Source organism: Rhamphochromis longiceps, linkage group LG13 (assembly GCF_057381845.1).
Source record: "Rhamphochromis longiceps isolate RC_006_pf linkage group LG13, R_longiceps_female_GT1.1, whole genome shotgun sequence".
Taxonomy (NCBI): domain Eukaryota; kingdom Metazoa; phylum Chordata; class Actinopteri; order Cichliformes; family Cichlidae; genus Rhamphochromis; species Rhamphochromis longiceps.
The window spans coordinates 19,076,080-19,098,705 of record NC_140569.1 but is presented as its reverse complement, the minus strand read 5'-3'; the positions used below and the strand labels follow the sequence as shown (position 1 = coordinate 19,098,705).

Here is a 22,626-nt window from a genome sequence, read left to right as displayed (position 1 = left end):
ATTTGTGCCATGACACTTCCTCTGCTCTCATTAATGGGATATGCTTTTTTCATGCCTTCAATTACACACACTCATTTCCTATGTGTCCCTCAGGACTGTATTTCTAGATTATAGATGATATTCCACACACCCCAGAGGCTGGTGTGTCTGGTCTGTGTGAGTGGCCATGTCGTGTGACATAATTCAGTGTCTGCTGTACTGCCGCTTGTACATATGGAGTGATCAAGTTGATCACATAAAGGCTTTTTAACCTTCTGTATTCTCTTGTCTTGATTTCATCTCCAGCTGGTTGCCACTTGATATCCCGATTTATTTTATTTATACTGACGATATTTTTATGCTGTAAGAAAATATGTTTCACACAATTTTCTGACCTGACATCACCCCCTTGATTTACATATTGGAAAACCATTTACAGCGCTTTATTTTGCTGTCTTGTTAGTGATACGAGCAGTACAGTGATGCCATTTAAAGGAGAAACTAATATTATTTTTGTACACAAGTCAGCAGTTTTCACTTCTTCATCGGGCCAGCTCACTTCCTGAGTGAGAGACAGACTAAAAATGAGGACAAGGACAGTGGGAGAACCCCACAGCTGTGTGTTATTTCCCTATAAAGCAGTACCTATCACTGCAGATGCCTCAGACAGTGTGACTTTTTTTTTTTTCGCTGCACGGAGAGTCTGGCTCCAGAGAGAGAGAGTCGTCCGGTCTATCCATCCAAGACGACATGGCAAGTAATGCTCGCATGACAGTCTCTATTTCCTTCCCTCTATCACCGTCTGTTCACATCAGCATTCCTGAGAGACAAGTCAGAGGCGTTACTGATAGCAACTATAGTGGTCCCTTTTCTGTGAGCATGTGAATGTCATTTGATTTGTTTCTTGGAGATTGGCTATTAAGCAGAGGACTGAGACTTCAGTATTGTCATTGTTTAGAGCCTGAATGTGCTTGCTTGCTTGTGTTATGGCTCTAGAGATGGCCCCGGTGGAGAAGGATACCTACGGTGCACACAAGTTCAATGCCATGAATCCTAACAGGACTCCATATATCAGTGACAAAGCAAAGGAACTAGCAGGTAAAGCTCAGTTTTTAACTTGTTTTGTGTTGAATGTCACCATATAATACAAGCTGATTATTTATTTTAAGCTTAACTTCATCTGAGCTCTCAAATGAAGTTAAGTAGTAATTTTGTTTTGTCTTTTTCATCAGTGTTTCTGTATCCATCTGTGTGATCCTTGTACTGCCTGTGAGAGTTTAAGCTGTTTCTATGGCCAAAGTTATGTTATTACAAATGCTTCTCCTTCATAAAGTCCTAACGTTTGGTGTCATTTGTAAATAACGGACTGTTACAGAAATCTCAGTCAGCTCTTTCTTCTTACAGCGTCTCTGTAATGTATATTGGTCTCATCCACCCTCTTGATTTCATGATTTGGAGGCTTTTAAACAGACTACAACCTTAGAACAAGCTGAACAGGAACAAGAACATCACACCCTCGAGACTTTTGGTTTTTACCACACAAATTACTGAGTGATTGAGGTAGTTTGGCATTTACTGTCCGACTGTAAATCTCACCCTGAGTGAAACAGGATACTTAATATGAGTGTTTACAATACAGTTTTGTTTGATTTGAACATATGTCCACCCAAAATCTGTTCTGCCAAATGTCTGCGATGGATTATATGGTCAAAGCTTACATACTTTAAAAAAAACACACAAAAAACACAGAGATTTAAAAAGACATTCTTTTAAAATGTTAATGTTAGGGCGGTCCAGTGGATGGGGATGTTGCCTCCCAGCAAGATTGGCCTCAGTTTAATCTCCTGACAGGGGAAAAGCTTTCTAAGTGGATTTCAGTGTTTTCCACTTTATGTGGATCCACTGCTCTAATGCTTTAGAAAAGTCTAATGGACTTTTCTCCAAAGTCCGAGTGATTGTGACTTAATTTTACTTTATCTGATAATAGCTGTCAGATCAAGATGTTGCCTTACAAACTTCATACACTGACTTGTGGCTGTGGATGATGCACCATCTCTCCTCCCAAGCAGACAGTTTTTTCTAAAGGTTATTAATGGCTTTCTAGTTCTTGTCTTGACTTCCTCTAAGTGACATTTTTAATGACATTTTCAGACAGAGGAAATTGAAACCTTTTTATAACTTGTCTCTGATTGTTGTGCATCAATAAGCTTCATTTTTAGATCCTCACCAGGTGCTCGGCTGACTCAGGACCTCAGGGGAGTCAGCGGTAGGTGCTTCTTCAGGTCTGAAGAAATAGAAAAATCGTGAAGTTCTGAAGATGTCCTTAGGAAAAAAAGTTGATGTTGATGAATTTAGAACTAGAAGGATATCCAGACATTTTCACATACATTGCAGTTTTTTTATATGTCTATTCTAAAGTCTTAAAACAGCTGAATAAATGTTACATTTCTAAATGCCTGCTTGTCACAGGGGTTGAATGTATTTAATTCCATTTAAAGATATCAGCAAAACTTCTGAGATTTACAGCTATACGTCGACATCGCGGTGTCACATCTACTTGCACTGCATCATAACACTTAGTGGTGAGACTGATGTCAGTGGAATCAAATATATTGATCTGAGGTTGTACATCAGGGTTCACATGAGCCCATAATCAAATCTCCACAACCAGCTGTGGGGATTGTGAAGACTGTGGAGCAATAGCGAAGCTAAAAACACAGAAAAGGATGACAAGACAGAGGACACCAAGCCAGACGTATGTATAGATGGTGAGAAATTGATACTGAGAGTGTGCAGCAGAAGGCAGAGTGACTGATAAAGAGACAGACCAAAGAGAAAGAGAGGGAGAGAGTAGGCAGGGCTCTAGGTATGTAAGGAACAACAGCGTACTGGGCCAGTGGGACAGAGAGGGGGAGTCAGACGTAAAGGAAAGAGGGGATCCAGAGGAGAGTGTGAGGTTAAGTGTGTGTGTATGTGTGTGTGAGTGTAAAATCAGACAGAGTGCAAGACTGTGAGCCAGGGAGAGAGATGCTCGAAGAGGATGAGGAGTAACAGGGCGAGGCAACAGCGAGAGGAGCCGGTAGAGCGTGTATGTGAGGAATAGTGTGTGAACAGAGGGATGCGGTCATGTCTCTGTGAGAAGGAGCAGTATAGCAACGGTAACCATGCTGAGCCCCAAGATAAAACAGGCACGCCGGGGTAAGCACAGTCCCTCCTCCCTTTCCTCCATCCTTCATCCTGGCTTCATTTTTCTGTCTTGCCTTCCTTTCTTGCTGCTTTCTGCTTCTTTTTTCTTTTCCTTTTTTATTTAACTTGCTGCTGCTGCAGAGCTTAGTCTGCTGTCTTTTTCATTGTCTATCATCAATATTGTCATTAGTGCTTTCACTGATAATGACATGCAGAGCAGTGTGTCCTTGCATCCTAGTGAGCATTTTACTAGCAATTTGATTCATTTTCTTGCATGATCCTGAGTGTAGTGGCTTCAGCTGTTCTGTGGAGAGCTCACTGAGTGTTAACAGGCTCTACTATAGGGTGATGTAATCCGACATGTCTTCCTCAGGTGATTACACTACCCTTATTCCTAGAAGATTTAATTCTGATGGAGATGAGGCACGTTGTAGTAAGCATCGGTGCTGGGAAGATAATTATCGGTCTCAAAATCACTTGTATTCTGACGTGTGCACCTGAACACATGACTGTATCTCTGTTCAAGGTTTCCCCCAGCTATTCGGCTGTGGGTTTTTGGCAGGTGACAGAGATTCAATTGGGAGGAATGCGTGACTCTCTGCCCCTGTAAATCCCAACAGCTGACTCTCAAACATAGTTCCTCTAATGCTGGGTAAAATCCATTTGTGACCACAGAAGTTGGGACACCAAATATATGTTCCTCTCACATGATATTGTGAAGATTAATATGGAAGCTGTAAATCAGAGGAACAGCTCCTGCCACCGAGATCATCATGATGCAGTGTATAAATACTTCCTGTGCTCTTCATAGCAAGCGGTTGCTAGATAACACACAGTTTGGCACACTGTTGCAGGTGCCACGGGCAGTTGTGACAGCTGCCACCTTAATTTGAGGAAAAAATGATTATTATTGAAATTGCTGTTCTGATACATCTTCTTCGTGAAGCTTCATTTTTCTGTGTCTTTAGGCGAAGATGTTCCTTCGTTTCCCCCCTGGCAGCTGATCACTTGTTCTAGACCAGCCGTAAAAATCGGATCATAAAAGATGATGGGGTGGAGAAGTGCCTCCTCTTTCTCCTTCACGAATACAGTCAGAGAGTGCAGTAGCTGTAGTTGCTTGCCATGTCTTGTGCGCTTGCCATCTCTCATTTGCTGTAATGGTATCCTCCTTTGATTAGATTCCCAGCTCTGCTCTCCACTGACCCTTTTATGCAGCATCTTTTAGGGCAAATTCAAACAGCATCTCAGAGCTGGGTCTGGATCCTACTCTGTTATGCTGGAAGACATTTACAAAACTGTGAATGATGTAGATGAAGCTTCTCTATTATCTGTATAGTTGGATGATTACTGAAACATTTGAGTGGATAACATAAAGGCTTTAGCAAATATTATGTGGTCCTTTTGAGATACCATAGATTCAAAATTGAGAGGAAAACCATTGTGAACTGAGCTGTGTTTATCATCATCACTAATAAATGTATTATTGCACCCTTATCTCATTCAAATGGTAATGACATATAATACATTTTATATTAATAACTGAATTATTTCAATAATACATAAATAATTTACATTTCAATCATTTAAAGGTTGGAGCAGCTATCCACAAGGTAAAACCTCATAGAATATATTCAAATACCACTACTGTTGCTACCACCACAGTGAGACCTTGTTACTTTAGATTAAACTGTTTATATATACCTTTACAACACTTACAATCGGCTTAAATTGCAAACTACTCAGTGGTGAATAAAATAGTTTCAGTCAGCTTCACTGCAACCAAACATGAAACCAAACAGCAAAACGCTACAGTAATGCACCATTAATAATCTTAACCAGCGTGAGCCCTTTTACTTTTGATACTACGGTGGGCGGATGTATAGCTGTCATGTTTGCACCAGAACGTATGACTATAGTTCTGTTCAAGGCTTACATTCACTCAAATACTGCTGAAGATGCTGTACTTTACTTCAGTAATACAATTTTTAAGCTTTACTTTCTATGTGTTTTGTTTTGTTTTGTTTTTATATAGAAGTATGAGACACGGTTACATTATATCTGCTGTATTTATAAACCTTGATGAGCCTGCTTCAGCTGTCATTTTGGAAATGACTGCTTCACACAGTCATTCTTCTTCCTTCTCAGCAATCATGACTCTGCAAAGGAAGGATGTCCAGCAAGGGGAGAAATAGAAATGAGGAGTCCAGACAGAGAGCTGATAACAGAGCGAGAGAAAGAGAGAGGGAGGGAGAGGAAGAGAGAGATGAAGAGAAGAAACAGGAGAGGGAAAGGAAAGAGAGATCTCTGTCCAGGCCCTTAAAGATACCTTCCCTGCTGTCCTCAGCAGAAAGCAAAATGCAATTAACAAGGAAAAAAGATGCCATTGATTTCTCTCTTCTCCCCTCTGCCTGTGCCTTGTGTTTATCTCTCTCTTTTCTCTTGCTGGTTGACTCCCCAGGGATCGCTCTACTGTCACAGTTTTTGCTCCATTCCTTTGGCATACAGATGCTAATATATAATCCATATTTTAATTCCGGCTGTAGCAGTCAAAGCACAGTCTGATCCAAAGCAAAACCTGTCTATGTATAGCAATGAGACTGGAAATAATGGATGCCCTTGTTAATATCTGAAACAAATTAAAACATGTACAGAAATAGACGGGTTTCTTAAAACAAGATGGCTTTGCAGTGAAATGGAGGCATTCCCTTTGTAGGCTGAATTCAGATGAAATCTTGATGCATGGCCCATGCTGTGGGCTTAGCGGTACCCGAGGGAGACTACAAAGAAAGATTTAGAAAATTACTTATCCCGTGTCTTTGTGGAATACTGTCTCTGTCACTCTTTTTCTGATCTCAATGTGTGTACCCATGCAGCGCGGTCCAAAAGCATGGTTCTCGGAGAGTTGACAAGGGTTTCCAGGCCCTGTTCTCCTCTGGATCATGAGAAAGCGCTGAAGGCGGGCTGGCTCAAGAGACAGCGGAGTATCATGAAAAACTGGCAGCTGCGCTGGTTTGTCCTGAGGACCGAAGCTCTGTATTTCTACAAGGATCAGGATGAAAGCAAAGCACAGGTATTGCAAAATAGCACATATGAGATATTGACACCTGTTGCAAGGCTGCTCTGTTATATTCCATCATATTCCCCCTGAAACATCTGAGCCAACTTCTTGAACTGATCCGATTAGTATTTAGAACCCAAAACTGATCACTCGACTGTGTTTTTCAACTAAAATAAAACCAAATGTGTTTTCCATTCTCTTAAATAGCCAAGTGAAATAAAAGTGACCGTGTGTTTTTTTTAAAAACTGTTTGCTAAATGAAATACTTGGTGTCGAGCTATGGCTGGGTAAATATCATTATCTTTAACACAGAAAATCAGCTCCATTAAGACCTCCCCACAGTCTCCATTAAAGCCATAGCGTGTTGTTACTGCCCTGACACATACACTGATTATGTGGTAACTACCTACCCTGTGGTTGTGTCTGAAGCACTTAGTTTTTGACCTTTGACCCTATCTGTGCTGAAAGGATCAAAAATGCTAGTACATCAGGAAGCACCAGTAGGATAAGTAGATGAAGAGATGTTTCCCTGAGTCATTCCTCCCTCCATCATCATTGCCTCCCTCTGTTGGACAATTGCCCAGAGTCCCGTGTACTCAGCGCTCCATAATATTTAACATTCACTACACGCCCTTGTCCAGAACCTCTGATATCTCACACCTTCCTCGCCTTTCTCCGGCAGGGTTGTATTCCTCTACAGGGTAGTCAGGTCAATGAGGTGCCTGCCAATCAGGACGAGCCTGGCCGCCACCTTTTTGAAATAGTTCCAGGTGAGTTGGCATAGTGACAGTTCTGTTATATAAGGAAACAAGTAAGTAAATAAGCCTTGTTCAAGAGATGCTGAACAATCTGTTTAGCACCGAGTGCCAAATAGAAAACTTCGCACTTGGCTCCCTTTAGATTTTTAAGTCAAACTTTATGTTTTACCTAGCGGTACTTTTCTCTGTGTTGCTTAAAATTGTGATCAGACTATACATGCAGCAAACCTCTGTTTAACCTGTGCTGATCCAAGTATCTCTTGTACCATCTGGTAGTTTTAGATGGTCACAGTGAAGAATGATTTTAGGATATTAAGATGCCTCCCTGATGTCATTGTTCAAAATGTCACTATATATAGATATACATAAATCATGCTTACAATGAGCTTAAAGTGCAATGAATTCTAACAGATAAAAGTACCCAGCTGTAAATAAATGTGCCCCACTGCAACTAAACGTAAAAGCAAGATCCTCCAGTAATGCATGCATTAATAATTAATGTAATTAGAATATAATGTATCCCGGACTGGGGCCATTTTCGTACACAGTGAGCACTTTTACTTTTGATACTGATAATGCTAAATGCATTCACTAGGTGTATGTTTGAGCCACTGTACTCTATGTAGATATTACAGTTTTTACTTTGCTAATTCTAAGGCTTCATATATCACGATGTGATAAAAATAATAATAATCTGATCCTTAACGAGGTCTAAAACCATTTCAATACAACCTGAAGTGAACAACAACAACACATACATATTACATGATTATTTCTTTAACCAAAATGAATCCAAAATGCCAAAGCAGTGTATAAAAACTATGTGATTCACATTGACATGATCTTGTAAAACCACTTTTAGCAATAATAACTTCACGTTATTATTTCTTGTATGATTTTATCAGTGTCCTAAATTATTGTCAAAGAATTGTGTCCCACTCTTCTTTACAACATTGCTTCAGCTCATCGAGGTTTGTGGGCATTCATTTGTCCACAGCATGCTTGAGATCCCTCCACAGTATTTCATGGTTGAGGTCTCGACCTTGACTGGGACATTTCACACTTTGATTCTTTTTATTTTCAACCATTTTCTTGTAGATTTGCTGCTTCATCTAAGCTTTATCTTTCAGATTGATGACCTCACATTTGACCTCAGGTCCTCTGGCTGCAAAATAAGCCCAAATCACAATCCACCACTGGGCTTGACAGTTTGTGCTAAAATGCTGTGTTTGATTTTGTCTGTCCAAAGAAGGTTTTTAACCCTCCTAAGTCAAGCTGCAATGCTCTTTTTGGAAATAAGATGCTTTTTATTGGCAACTGTTCGGACAGGTCATTCTACTGTCATGAACTTTAACTGTTAACATGCTAACTGAGGCCTGTAGAGTCTTATCTCTTAAGGTTTTTGTTTGTTTGTTTTCAGTTTCTCTGAGTATTTCATGGTCCGACCATTGGGTGAATTTACTGGGACTTCGACTTCTGGGGAAGGCTGGCAAAGGTCTTAAACGTTTTCCCCTTCGGAATAATCTTTCTAACTGTAAAATAATAGACTTCAAATTGTTTGAAAATCAACAATTGCATCTCTAAGATCATTAGTGACATATTTCCTCCTAGGCATTGTGTTGGTTAATATCTGAATCCTCCACAGAAGCAAACTGCCAAACATCTACTTTCTAGATGATCACTGTCTGATGATCAGGAAATTAAATACATTTGATCAGCAGTACCTGGCTCTTACTTACCTCCTTAATTCCTATCAAAGTAGTAAGGGTGCACTTAATTTTTGACACACTGCCTCTGCATTATGGCTTAGCACGTGTTAAATAAATAACAACACAGTTTTGTAGTTCATCTGAGGTTGTATTTACATAATTTTAAGACATGCAGATTCTTTTTTATCATATCTAGATGCATAAAATCCCAATTTAAAAGGGGGTGTACTTTCTTTTTACCATGAACACCTTCCTGCTGCTCAATGGATTTGAATATTAATATCCAAATGTACTTTAATTTTTTTATGGAGTACTTTACTTTTGTTTATTTACCACCTTACATAAAATCAGCTGTTTCATTTCTTTTTACAGAAGCATGAATATCAAATTTCCATTGGAATATAAGTGGATTTTTTTCCCTCATACATTCAATTTAGGAAGCTGTTCCAGAAATATATAAAACACATTTATTTTAGGAAAATGGCTGGCAATAAAAATGTAGAGTTTGTAATAAATGGTTTATTATGTGCAAATACACTGCCCTCAGTCTCATGTGACCTTGTAGGAAAAGACTGTCTAGTTGAAAAAAACAGTGTGAAAACACATGTGAGGAAAGGTCCAGGACAGAGAGAGAAAAGAGTGAAAAGCATGCTGCAGTTGCTGGTGTCCCATGGGAAGCCTTCTCTTTCTGGGTTGTTTGTCTCTCACACACAACACATTATGCACCACAGTGCAGGACTTAGCAATGAATGCGGGTACTAATATGTATTCTCCACAATGAGCCGTGTGCAATCCGTGCTAAACCCCCTTTTCAAATCCTGTGTTTTGTATTGCTTTTTCCAAAATATGTGAGTTAAGTTTTATGCTTTTATCTCTGCTGAGTATTTCCACCTCTTCAAAGGCAAAGGGGTACAACGGGAGAGAATTCCACATAGGGTAATCAAAGCTGTGCTGAAATGAACTAAATGTCAAACTGAAATGTCATCCGGGGTGGCATCAAGCTGTGTTCACCCAGAGGAAGAAAAGGCAGAGCTGCATGATTGTGTCTTTGTACTTTACAGGGGCGCTTGAGCTAATGAGGTTATTGAGAATACTGATATTGATGTTAGCAGCTGGATCTGTAAACAAAGTAATTCTGCAAAGTCACTTGCAATCTAATTTGCAGAGGTGCTATCTGTTTTGTGTTTGATTCCATATGATTAATAGTGAATTTGAAATGTGCTAGTCATTATTCTATAGGGACCAAGACAAAATTGAAGCATGGCTTTCTTTTCAGCAGGGGCTGGAGAAAAGGATCGAACTGGTATAAGCCATGAATCATTCCTGCTGATGGCCAGCTCCCAGAGCGACATGGAAGAATGGGTCAGAGCCATACGTAGAGCTATATGGGCTCCACTTGGTGGAGGTTTGAGTCTTTAAAATGTCCTAATATAGACACACATGAACACAGAAGGGTCTGCATGCCTTAAAAAAGGGATACGGGGTTTGCATAAGAAAATTTTTGAGCTATTAGTCACATGAATTTCTTGGTTTTGTGACTGAAGGTGTCTTTGGGCAGCACCTAGAGGAGACAATGTTGTATGAATCCCAATGTGGCCCTCAGAGACTAGTCCCTGTGCTGGTTGAGCAGTGTGTATGCTTCATCCGTGAAAATGGACTCAAGGAGGAAGGCCTTTTCAGGGCCCCCGGACAGACCAATCATGTTAGAGAACTGCAGGATGCCTTTGACCGCGGTGAGAAGCCAGTGTTTGACAGGTGAGGCAGTGGGAGGGGGAATTTTATCCACAACAGTATGCTAAGCCATTATCTGTATGGAATAGTACTCTATATTGTGCAGTCCTTTTCTCTTTCAGTTCCACAGACGTCCACACAGTGGCATCACTGTTAAAGCTGTACATACGAGAGCTGCCAGAGCCTATAATCCCATTCTCCAAATACACACAGTTTCTCTCTTGCGCTCAGCTTCTTACCAAGGATAAAGAAATGGTATTGAATTGTCTACTTAAGACTTTACTGGTACATTTCAAAATCTGTTCTTAGCAATAAACATCTACTTTTTTCCAAGGGTATTACAGAGCTCGGCAAACAGGTGAAATCACTTCCTCAGGTCAACTACAACCTCCTTGAGTACATCTGCAAGTACGTAAAGTGTATCTTGTCACCTATATATATATATCAGTGCTGATGTCATTGGGATGGGACTCATTATTCTGCCTTCACGGCTTCACAACTGATGATTTGTCAGCTTATCAAACCAGAGACATTCATTACACCCACATTGTCTTCATCAGGGGAAGTGACATCACTGTGCATAATTGCATATCTTCTCTAACTCCTTACATTATGGAAAAAAAATCCCACGCACCAGTCACAATGAGACCTCTCAATCATCCGACCTGATTATTTTTTAAAGCCAGCTTTAGCAAAGCTTAGCACTGATGATTATATGAAAATAAGTTTTGCTTTTGGTTGTGTCTGTTCAGGTTTCTGGATGAGGTGCAGTCTCACTCCAATGAGAATAAGATGAGTGTTCAGAACCTGGCCACTGTGTTTGGACCTAATATCCTTCGGCCCAGAGTGGAGGATCCAGTCACCATGATGGAGGGTTAGAGAGCACATCGATCTTTGCTAATTTAATGCAAATTTGTGAATAAAAGCATGAATTTCAATCAGTGTGTACAAAGTTTCAAGATAACTTGAGAAATTTGTTGTATTTTTGTTTGCCATTCTAAACAGGAAGTACGCAGGTGCAGCACCTAATGACTGTGCTGATTAGTGAACACTCACGACTTTACCAACGTGAGGAGCCAGAAACAGAGATTAAAGTTCCCATACAGCGCCAGGAGAGCCAAAGGTGCAAGGTGGAATGGCTTTCACAAGAAGACCCTGACCACCCACATCCCTCAGGGACAAGCTCCAAAATGCCTAATGAAAAAGCCCAACCTTCCACTTCTTCTACAGACATTAAAGTAACAGCAGTGAGCCCTGTTACACTGGACAAGGGTGAGGAAAGTCAGACTGAAGGGAAGAGCAAAAGCAAGACAGAGGAAGACATCAAGACTGAAGGAAAAGTTGGAAGCGATGCAGCTGTTAGCCCTAGCAAACAGGCTAAAGCATTGCCTTCCTGGAGATCCACCTTCAAGGGCAGTGCAACCTCAGGTGGGCCAAGAGGGAAAATAGGGGGATCTGCAGGGGACGTGTCGGCTGCCGGGGGGAGCAACTGGTTAATGAATGGTCTGTCATCCCTCCGAGCACACAGACGTACCACCTCATCTGGGGAGAGACTAAAAGACTCAACTGTATCGCTAAAGGATTCAACCCTCTCCCTTAGAGAAACTACTCTTAAAGACTCTCACAGAGACTCTGATGAAGATTCTTCTCGAACATCCCTGTCTCACAGAGCTCTCCACCAATCCCACAGACTGTCTGCTTATGACAACGTGGCCCCCTCCAGTCTAAGTCTACCTGCTGACACTTCGTCCATCTGGACGTCTTACGAAATTTCATTGTCTGAGCCAGAAGGGAGTGATAAAGCAACAAAATTAGAACCGAGTCAAGAGAGGCCCACACAGTTGAAGGACTGTGCAAATACTTTGGATCACAGTCCAAGCTGCAATGAAGATGATGATCTTGCAGAAACAAATGAAGATGCCACAAGCAAGGTGGCCCAGCTCAAGCAGGAACTGAAGAAACAGAGGGCGAGCTATGAAGTCCGTATCCGCAAGTACGAATGAGTCATTTGTCATTCTGTTTAGAATAGCCATTCAAAATCAAAATGTATTATTTATTTATTCATTATTATTCATACATGTAATATTTATTATTAATTATATTTATTTCATTTGAGGTTGGAAGAGTCCTGTTCCAACTACCAGTCCCAGATAAACCGCCTCGAGGAGGAGCTAGACCAGGAGAAGAAGAAGTTTCACATGCTGGAGATCCGACTCAGGAACTCAGAGCGGGCTCATCAAGATGCAGAAAATCGCAACATTCTCCTTCAGCAAGAGATGGAGGAATTCTTCAAAACCCTCGGAGATCTAACTACAGGAGCAACACGGACCAAATAGACCAGACCAGCCTGCCTTCATCTGGTCCATCAGTGGAGGAGGAGCTCAGTTACTGGGACGCCCAACCAGCCCCAAAGCTTTGAAGACCAAATACCTCTAGCGCAGTACTAATTGCCATCTTTTAGTACAGCTCTCTTGTGCCTACACTGACCAGTGCCAGTGCCAAACAAGAACTCCTCTGGACCAAGCACCTCTTATTTGTCATTCCTTGCTGTTATATACCATAGGTCATTTAATTAGCAATTGAAATTTCCTTGTAAGAAACCAGAAAAAGCCTTACTAAAAATTATGAGGTACATAATACATAGATACGTTATTGTTGATGCTGATATTCTAGAAAGAAAGGTAAGCTTTTAGTAAAAGAAAGAATAATGTGAGACGTTAAAATTCAACTCTTTTATTTGCAGGAGTTGAAGGTTGACAGTTTCCATTTTCTGATGTATATATTTGGTCTGTTAGTGAGGCAAGTGACCTTCCCAAAAGACACCATAAAAGGTTAACTCGTTGCTGACAGTGTTTGGCCAATCAGAAGAATGCATTGTACCAGTAGTGCTGAATGGCTCTTTTTTCCCCACGTGTACCTGCACTAATATCAGATTTACTCAGAGGCAAAATCCTGCTTAGTCTCTTCTATTGGTTTTATTTCTAAGGACAATGAAGGAGGAGCAAAAAAATAAAAAAAAATAAAAAGTTGAATTGTGGCCAAGAGTCAGGACAGCGTCACATTCCCCAAAGTGCATTTTGGGAGCTGATGCTAGGGGTTACTGCCTGGAGTGCCCTACCATGAAAAAAAAAATCAGGCAAAAAGGACATTTTGGGAATTTGAGCCTTACAAAAAGTTATCCTGGCAAAAGCAAATGTCTGTTTCCCAACTCTCTGAAAGCATAAGTACAGTGCAATCTACAGTAAAATGTACAGATCTGTCACTAACTTTACTAATCCATGAACTATACTGCACAGAAAACAAAATGCATATAAATAGTGCTTCTGGATTAAATGTACATTACATACAATGCATCCTAGCTTGAAATAAACAAATAAATAAATAAATACAGAAAACAATACAGAAAAAAATATATACTTTTTTGCATTTCTTTCAAAATGATGTGTGCCAAGATACTGTTTCTTCACAAACATGTTTGAATGAGTGCATGTGTGAGGTAGAACTCAGAAAGATGCACCACAGAAGAGAGGAGCATCGGCAATGGAAGAGAACTAAAAATCATGGAATTGAGTAAGGGCACTTAAATTAAATATCTTAAATATCAGACAGCTGTAGATAATATCAGACAGTAGGATAAAGTGACTAATTTAGACTTGGTGTCTGGTGATGTCCCCAAAACAGCACTCAATCTAGCCAGTAGGGTTGTTACAGCGCTCACAGTAATCATCGACTCATTCTACATTTCTACTCGCTCTCTTTTCATCCAGCTCTTGCTCATCCAACAGACCGTCAACTACAAATTACATCTAAGTAAAAGAACTAGTCAGAATACAATCAGTTTACAGTACGCTATAGTAACAAAAAAAAGGTCAGTGTCAGGGCATTGACCGTTAGACTGTTTGCTATAAATATGCTAACTTGGATGCAGCAAGGGGCACTTTCTACAAGATGAGGAACAATATCAAAATAAAATCATCGGTTTGCATCAAGATCCAAGATCAAGTGTGCTATAGTTTACTGTTAGACAGAATTAGTGTTCATTCAAATGCCCCACCCAACCCACCCCCCACCCAAAAAGAAAAAACTATACAAAAATATACTCAACATAATGGTAGTGCTAACGGTATGGCATCTGAATTTGTAGTACTAGCTAAAAAAAGAAGAAAAAAAAAATCAGATCCGTCTCTTTCATAACATACATCACAGTTTCACATCAAAACTCTCTGCAGCAAAAATACAGTAATAATGATACAATTACAAACCACAGTCATTTACAGCTTTATATGGGGGGACAATCTGTACATTAAAAAGCACGGCTCTATAAACTAACATGACAAGTTTCATTGGCCTAAACCCTCTCCCATCACACACGCTGATGAGAAAGGACATTTCCGCGTTGTTCGCGTGTATGTGCACCGCGTGTCTAACGTTATCTGCAGCAGGCCAGCGCGCCCAAAGAGGTGTGACCGTCTAAGCTGCTGTCTGTTTCCGAGGTCATGGTGGGGTCACTGCTTGGGTCAGTGGGCTCTGTGGACATGGACGAGATGTCGTTGGCCGAAGAGGAAGAGGAAGATGTGGGCTGAGGAGGGCTGTCAATCACTGCTGCACCTGTGCTGCGAAAAACACACATCAACGCCTACGTTTCGTCAAAAATACACAGGTTAGTGATATTTTCTGGTCTTTTACAAGAAAATAAGCTACTTTCTGCTACAAATGATTTATATTAGGATGGGACTGGGCAAGCAGGATGTGCATCATTTACTTTGGCTCGGGAGGTTAAGTGGGTCATCCCACTCTCTTCAGCTCGTACTGTATAGCCCTCTAAGAGGTCAGTAAGACTAGAAAGCCAAGATATATCAGTGCAGTCCATCCTGATGTCTCACTGGCTTTACTAATAAACCATTTGTGCATTACTCAGTCATGCACAGAGAGTGGGTGTCTGAATCTTATGAAACTACAACTTGTCTTGTTATCTGATAAACAAACATTATGTGAAAAAAAAATATTGCAGATGAATCCTTTCCACCTTCTTATCTCCCTAAGTTCTCAAGATCACTCACCTAAAGGAGACGGCTGGCCTCTTATAACTCCGTTCCTTTTCCATTCCTCCCATTCACTCACTTCCTTATAAATCAGCTCTGCAAAAAAAAGGAAATTTGTTTTCATTCAATCTGGTGGGAGGGAAAGAGGAATCATCATATGCTTTCCCGTATAGCTGGAGTGTACTGCATACTGTACGGTCCAAATAGCAACATGTTACTAATTTGGACTGGCTGTGCTGGTGTGACCCTTCTAAAAATGATTGAGGGGTCATTATCACCTGGCAGGGATAAGGATGAGCTCATCCTGCTGCATAACTGAAAGTGATATTTACTCACAATCTTAAGTCCTCTCATGCCCAATAGAGTCAGGTTTCCCACAGTGGAAAACACTAACTGAGAGGCTTTAAAAAGGTGTCTAAAGTCACTAAATACACCATCTGGCAGCCATGGCAAAGATGCAGAGCTTCACCTGATGTTTCTTTGCATTTATACAGTCAATCCTGCTCTACTGGATCTCTTTGGATATGTTTTTTTGTGCTTTATTTTAATAGAAATTGATTAGGTCACCATTCATAACATCCTTATCACAAACTCTGACCACCTGGTAATTTGCCACAGCGTGCACATCATACTAAGTATCACTTTCAAACATCATAGCTTTCTGGTTCACTTCTGTGTGGCTTCTGTCTGGCAGGTAAATAATAAATTAAGAGTCAAACATTTACAGTCACAGGAAGCTGTCTAACCTTTCCACTCTTCCACGGTGTGCTCCCGTTCATCCAGTTGTTTGTCCGGGATCTTTGGTGGGGGCTGAGAACGAAAAAATGGTTTAAATGGCACATTGATGCAGAGTGATGCCAAGTTTCCACTGAAAGTGATTAAAATCTCATGTAACACATTCAAGAATCACGCAGTATCGGCGATCCACTTACCGCTTCCACTTCAGCTGGATCATACCAAACGTTAATATAGGGGTGCTGCAGGGCCTCGTCTACCGAAATACGCTTGGAGGCGTCAATTACTAACATCTTGGATAAGAGATCTCTAGCTTGGCTTGCTGTGGGGGTTAACAAAAAAAAATGATGGCAATTAAGATCCCGTGCTATTGATCACAAGGATGTCATTTGATGAATCAGTTATTGGTTGTTTAAGTCATGACAAGAAACACCACCTTTCAGTTTGTTGTGATCAGAGTCAGCAGGGAAGAGAACATCTGGGAAGAGTTTCTCAAAGCTGTATCCAGCATAGCGGGGCCTGTTTTCTACGTACGTTCTTACTGAATGGTTCAGCTTCATTAGAAAGTCCTGAGATGGAGTGCCTAGCTGCTCAATTACCTTGTTCCACTGGTCGATGTCTGAAGCGTAAATGTTAAGGGAAAAGGCCACATACATACGCTCCAAAAGACCATAAGGGCAACATGACATTTAGCTTTCTTTGAGGTGCAAACACTAACAGCTCTACTCACATATCTGCACACAGGATCTATGGTGGCATGGCTATTCACTTCTTTTCTATTCAGCCAATAAATAACTATAGTGTGTACTCTCTCGCCGGCTACCACCATTTATTATCTAGATTTGCCTGCATTTTATCTCGATATGTGGAAGCAGCAAAGGAATGACAGAGGTAATGTTGGTGGAATGGCGGAGTGAAAAACTCTCGGGATGGTGGTGGATCTCTTCACACTAGATGAAGTGATGACACAGTGATAAATCAATGATGGGGAAGGATACGATCAGTGCCAGGGAACAACACACTTCCCCTGATCATCTCAGCCACAATGCATCCCACTGACCATACATCCACTGGAGGTGGACATTTAGATGGCAGGGAGGTGGACATGCAAACAAAAACGGTGAAGAGAAGGGAAAAAAAGGACACAAATGAACAAAAATAAAACAAAGTGAGAAGAATGTAAAACGGAACAGAAGAGGTGCGGCGATTAGAACAGAAGCGAAGCCGCGACAGCCGGATGTGGGTGAGCTCGAGTGGGAGAAAGCATTGTTGAACAGACAGTTAATGACGTGATGATGAAACAGAGAAAAATCTGACAGAAACTTTATAAAAGACTGTTAAAAAAAACGGCGAGGAAGAATTTAAAAGACACAAGGATACAGTCCCTTCCTGGGAAAAGGATTTTATGCCGAACCATTTCCGCTAGTATGCAGCCCACTGACCATATGTCCACTGAACAAAGCCAATAAGAGGTAAGGAGAATGCACAGCAACAGGTTAGTTATATATAAAAGGTGAGTTAGCAAGCAATTTCCCTTTGTGTAAAGAAGCATGCAGCTTAAAGCAAGCAAGATTTATCTCTAAAGCCTCATACTATGGTGCAACGGAAGTTCATTTTTTTACACTGAAAATCTAAAAAGGCAGACGGTGTAGACTAATAAGATACAGCACAAAGGAAATCACCCACCATTGGCTTGGTAGCCCATGCCCAGGATAACCTCAGGTGCTCTGTAGTACCGTGTAACTACATACGGTGTCATCAGGAGGCCCGTCGCAGCTGTCCGAGCCAAGCCGAAGTCTAAAATCTTTAGTGTGCAGTCTGACTTGACGACAATATTACTGGGCTTGAGGTCCTACAGAGGAGCAAACAAGCAAAAAGGCTTAGAACCTCCTTCTCCGTTTCAACAAAAGGCAGACGTGTTTACTGAGATGCTTTCCTCACTTTCACATAAATCTCATGGCAACAGGCTGATGTTTCATGCTAAGGAGAAAATAATGCTTCTTTCTTGAACAATGTTTGATCAATACTCGTGTCAGTAAGCGGCAATTGTCAGGTATCGGTGCCACAAGCACACTTGGCTGCATGTTTCTTGCAGCACTGATGCGTTGCTCTTGTAAATCACAGCGCACCCATTCATTTCACACCTGCTTCTCACTGATCCATATGAGAAAATGATTCAGCTTCCATCGTCAGAGGAGGTGAGAAGTCTGTATCAGCTTACAAGAACGGATAGAAAATCAGGATTTTGTTCAAAGATGTTTTATTAGGAATGTTTGCTCTGTCATTTAGTAGCTATAACAACATATGCTTTATAATAACAATATAATTATGAAGTAATCCGATTTCTGTTGGGGTTTAGTCATTAAAACTGTATTGAAAGACTGCATTCACCACTTAAAGGCGTGCCGGATGACCGTTTGCCCTAACACCTCAGCGTCAAGTATCACAGCAGGTTTAACAGGTCAGAACACTCCCTGGCATTAGTGTGTGTGTTCATGGCCAGCTGATGCTTACCCTGTGAATGATGCCGGCAGCATGGAGGTGTTTTATTCCGCACAACATCTGATAGAGCAGATAGGAGAGCCTCTCGTGGTCTAGCTCCATCTGTATGACCTGGCACAGGTTGGCATCCATCAGCTCCATCACCAAGTATCTGACGGAGCGGAAACCATTTACAGTTTAAGCTAAAGAGGCATTTCAAGAAAACACGTGACAGGATTTATTATATTTAGATTGTACACTGCCTGTGTAACTTGATACTTACACATCTTGGAATTCTTCGAATGATTTTTGTGGTGTAAATACATTTAACAGACCAATGATCTGCGGGTATAAAGTTGCATTAATCAAAATCGTGGCATTTCAAAATAAAATACAACTTGGGTCGCACGCACACTCAAACACACTGAAACCATTACAATGTCTCCTACTGGTGAAAAGTATCTGAGTACTTAGCCCACTTACATTTTTGTGATTGACACATTTCATTAGGACTAGCTCTCTGTACGCCCTCTTGGCGTGGGTCTGATTTTGAAACGGCCGGCTCAGCTTCTTGATGGCAACATTTCTTTCAAGGATTTGGTCGTAAGCAGAGCTGAAGAGCACATAAATCAGCATAAATGGGTGTAAGACATGATAAAAAAATAACGATACTCAAGTTCAACACCTTCGAGGTCTGAGCTTGTAACATAAAGTGGCACAATTTACAACTGATGTGGGCTTGAATTTTAGTTTTATCAGTAACAGAAGGTGTCATTAAATTAGATTGTCGTGGACTAATGGAAAGAGTGACCGCTATTTCTCCAAGCAGCTGTTGACTGAATAAGAATGAGGCTGAACCACTCACCAGACGATACCCTGTGCTCCTGATCCAATGGGTCTTAAATTCTGGTATCGCTTCAGCACGGTGAATGTTGAGTCCCCCACATCGACGCTGTAGAACTCCTTTTCTCTCTTGTTTTTATTCATGGTGAAATCTTTGATTACTGCCTTCTGTGCATCCAAAAATGTCCTCTGTGGAGACGGAGACGCGTTTAAATATTTTGCAGAGCCAGAACTACACAATAGATATCCCACTTGTCCTTCCCTGCTCCAGAGAAAGCAGATTAGGAGTAAAGGAGAAAAGAGAGTGCTGAATTTCACACTAAAAGCATTGCGGGCAATTCCTCATCTCAGCAAACTCTGAAACGCACCAAGACGGCAGATTTGATATCGTCAGCCGTGGTGGCAGAACAGCAGGCCGCGGGGAGGTCTACTTCATCATATGAAGCAACTCAGAGAGTGACTCTATCACATGGAAAATCAAGCCCGGTGATAATTCCGCTGAGTTTGGACCCCAGCCCAGGAATCCAGCTCAGTTCTACAAGCAGGTCCTCCACGGGCACATGTTAACTGGGTCAGTTTCCACCATGAGACTGCGAGCCCAGATAATACACAACACATGGATGCCGACTGGTGCGCACGATGTTCATCAAACTGAAACGCCTAAAACCTAAAAAAGGAGAAAAACTAAGCAGCTTCCTTTCACTTTCTTCAGTTCTTACATAAGTGACATAATCACCCTCCCCATTCTCATTCTTCCACTCTTCCGACAGACAGTCCATATGAGGGATATAATTGCCAGAATGAAGTGAGTCAGCTCTCCTTCTGTTCCTCCAACGTCACAAAGACGTCCATAACATCCACCTCCCTCACAATATGAAAATAGACATGCTGCTTCTTTTTATATTCCAGACCGGAAGACAATTGTGCTCATCCAAGTTATGACGGCTTAAACGGCACCGCTGTTGGTATGTAGCGATGGCCGTGATATGAATAGTTATTAGCTGCACATATGACGGATGATCTAAGCCATTATTTTTTGCAGTAATGGCTATCTGTGATGATAATTCGGGCCAGATTATTACAGTGAGGAAATTGCACTTGATATCTTCTTGTGCCCTATATTCATACTTGGTCACACACTGTGTTAATATCAATGTCCCTAATGTGAAATAACCGGTATTGATGCCTAGAACTGCACGTGGCAGCAGCAAATTCCCCTAAAATCAATTGCCTCACTGCTAGATTGCAGTTATGTGTCAGCTGCAGTATTTATAAGGGTTTCAGCAGCCACATTAGTAGTCTCATGCAGCACTCAAGAAGCTGGGAGTTTGGACGGATTTAAAGGCATGCAGAGTGCTGCGAATCATCGAGCAGCCCCAGGCTTTCTGCAAAAGCACAAATACAGCAAGTCATTCACAGAGTTCACTGCCTTCTAATGATTCACCATTTATTTTCTATAAAAAGAAAAAGTTGCTTCACTCTATCGATTTAACAAATAGCTTCCAAAGTCTATACTTCATTCAGTCAGCTCCTAGCGATACATATAAACATGAACACAAGAAAACCAGCATTTGCAATTTACCACAGCAGAATACAATCTCCCATTGTCCCAGCTTACATGCATCACTCATCAACAGACACAAGGGATATGTCAGCCATGTACATGTTTATTAGAGTTTGTCTCGTGGACACTTTTTGTCATATAGCAACCTTAAAATATGCTCAATCAAAAGTTTAGACAACCTGCTTTCCAGCGCATACGCGCAGAGAATGTACGGAAAAAGACTACAAGAAGAAAATGACCGCGCTGCGCCTCAGCGATACACATTAATAACAGAGACCGAGTGAAGGACCGCTATTATTCATCTTCAACCCATGTCAGAGTGTTAACCTTGGACACACGACCCCTCTGCCTTGTCCAGTCGATGGCAGAGATAGCTGACGGTGATAATAACGGCCACATCGCGATATGACAGCCAGGCCCTGATTTTGACACAGTCGGTGATGACACCGGTCGGCTTCTCCCTGAATCTGTGAGCGAACCGTACACGGACTATCAGACTTTGACGACATTTAAAACAAACAAGAGGGATTCTGTTAATCAGTGAGGCTACAATGTAACACAACAGCCGCTCGGTGAAGCGGCGTGAACGTAGCCACTTGTGACCCTCCCCCCACGACCAAACAATAAGCACGTCTGAGGAGCGGAGGTGCGAATCCTCCTCTTACCTCTGTCATCAAATCATCAAACTATCGATCCCCCGGCTGCTCTTTCAGCGGTGAAACGTTCCGGGGCTGCGGGCTATTTGTTTATGCCGCCGCTGAATGATCATTTATTCGGCTGCGCGGCTTAAAAATACATGACCTCACCAAATTTATTGCCTACGTTTCCATCTGACTGCCACTGACAGGCCGGGACGCGCAGTGCGCACGGGGCATGCGTCCCACCAACAAGACGTCACTCGTGCACAGAGACACACCCACCTCCTCCTCCTACATCCATCCTCGCTTCCGCTTATGTATCCAGCTATTTAAAAATAGTTTTGGCCAACTTCCGTTTGAAAAATATATTTATTCTGCATGCTTTATACTCGTTATGAACACAGTGGCAGTGCCGAAAATTAATAAATATTCTATTGTTAAGGGAAATTAATCAGAGCCCTAAAAATAATGATCATACTTCCAGTCAACAAAGCTCAGCAATGCAGAAATGTGATTTCCAGCTTTCAGTTTGTAATGAAAAGTGAATAATCAAAGTGAATGTCATACAATTTACCCACACAGCCATAAAGACAGTGGAAGTTCCAGGCTGTGTGGATCACTGAACACACAGGTCAGACAGAATAGTGTCCAAAACAAAACACCTTGGAAACAGATCCCAACCTCTTCCTAAAACTGACCTTGTTGCAAATCCTTCACAGGGGTATGACGTGAAGGTATGAAGTGAAGCTCTGGAACAGCTTCAAGCAAAGGGAATTCATAGTTTTTTATACTGTTTTCCCTCCTTTGTCAAGTCTGTTAGGTTATTCGGATATTTTTAATAGTCTAGAACTGAAGATATTTCCTTTAATCTATCTATCTATCTATCTATCTATCTATCTATC

The 22,626-nt window shown here is 41.3% G+C and overlaps 2 protein-coding genes across 7 annotated transcripts; one reads left to right on the top strand and one right to left on the bottom strand.

Moving 5' to 3' along the window:
• The first annotated feature begins 847 nt into the window (after positions 1–847).
• Positions 848–13,094, top strand: arhgap22a (Rho GTPase activating protein 22a). Of its 2 annotated transcripts, none has more exons than XM_085428211.1 (10): positions 848–1,077; positions 6,039–6,235; positions 6,906–6,993; positions 9,967–10,095; positions 10,235–10,445; positions 10,544–10,676; positions 10,756–10,829; positions 11,174–11,295; positions 11,427–12,414; positions 12,538–13,094. In XM_085428211.1, exons 1-10 carry the CDS (start codon positions 945–947, stop codon positions 12,755–12,757), a joined length of 2,295 nt encoding a protein of 764 aa, XP_085284337.1. In that variant the 5' UTR covers positions 848–944; the 3' UTR covers positions 12,758–13,094. The 2 variants fall into 2 exon arrangements, with proteins under 2 accessions (XP_085284337.1, XP_085284338.1); XM_085428212.1 differs by lacking the exon at positions 848–1,077 and adding an exon at positions 2,638–3,177.
• Positions 13,095–13,633: 539 nt separating this feature from the next.
• Positions 13,634–21,958, bottom strand: mapk8a (mitogen-activated protein kinase 8a). Of its 5 annotated transcripts, none has more exons than XM_085428214.1 (12): positions 21,752–21,958; positions 19,545–19,711; positions 19,163–19,292; positions 18,963–19,021; positions 18,713–18,851; positions 17,885–18,050; positions 17,579–17,650; positions 16,635–16,817; positions 16,396–16,520; positions 16,210–16,273; positions 15,482–15,559; positions 13,634–15,029 (listed from the first exon to the last, which is right to left on the bottom strand). In XM_085428214.1, exons 1-12 carry the CDS (start codon positions 21,758–21,760, stop codon positions 14,851–14,853), a joined length of 1,371 nt encoding a protein of 456 aa, XP_085284340.1. In that variant the 5' UTR covers positions 21,761–21,958; the 3' UTR covers positions 13,634–14,850. The 5 variants fall into 5 exon arrangements, with proteins under 5 accessions (XP_085284340.1, XP_085284339.1, XP_085284343.1 ...); XM_085428213.1 differs by lacking the exon at positions 17,579–17,650 and adding an exon at positions 17,197–17,268; XM_085428215.1 differs by lacking the exon at positions 17,579–17,650 and adding an exon at positions 17,197–17,268 and having other exon boundaries at positions 14,870–15,057.
• Positions 21,959–22,626: the final 668 nt, after the last annotated feature.

What these genes read in the sequence shown, in the direction of transcription:
- arhgap22a (XM_085428211.1), top strand. Translation starts at nt 945, where the DNA reads ATGTGCTTGCTTGCTTGTGTTATGGCTCTAGAGATGGCCCCGGTGGAG. An exon ending in AGGATGAAAGCAAAGCACAG is followed by an intron (nt 6,236 to 6,905) that starts GTATTGCAAAAT and finishes TTTCTCCGGCAG; the next exon opens with GGTTGTATTCCTCTACAGGG. An exon ending in ATGGGCTCCACTTGGTGGAG is followed by an intron (nt 10,096 to 10,234) that starts GTTTGAGTCTTT and finishes TTGTGACTGAAG; the next exon opens with GTGTCTTTGGGCAGCACCTA.
- mapk8a (XM_085428214.1), bottom strand. An exon ending in CTGCCGGCATCATTCACAGG is followed by an intron (nt 18,051 to 18,712) that starts GTAAGCATCAGC and finishes GCTCCTCTGTAG; the next exon opens with GACCTCAAGCCCAGTAATAT. An exon ending in ATCCAGCTGAAGTGGAAGCG is followed by an intron (nt 16,274 to 16,395) that starts GTAAGTGGATCG and finishes TTTCGTTCTCAG; the next exon opens with CCCCCACCAAAGATCCCGGA.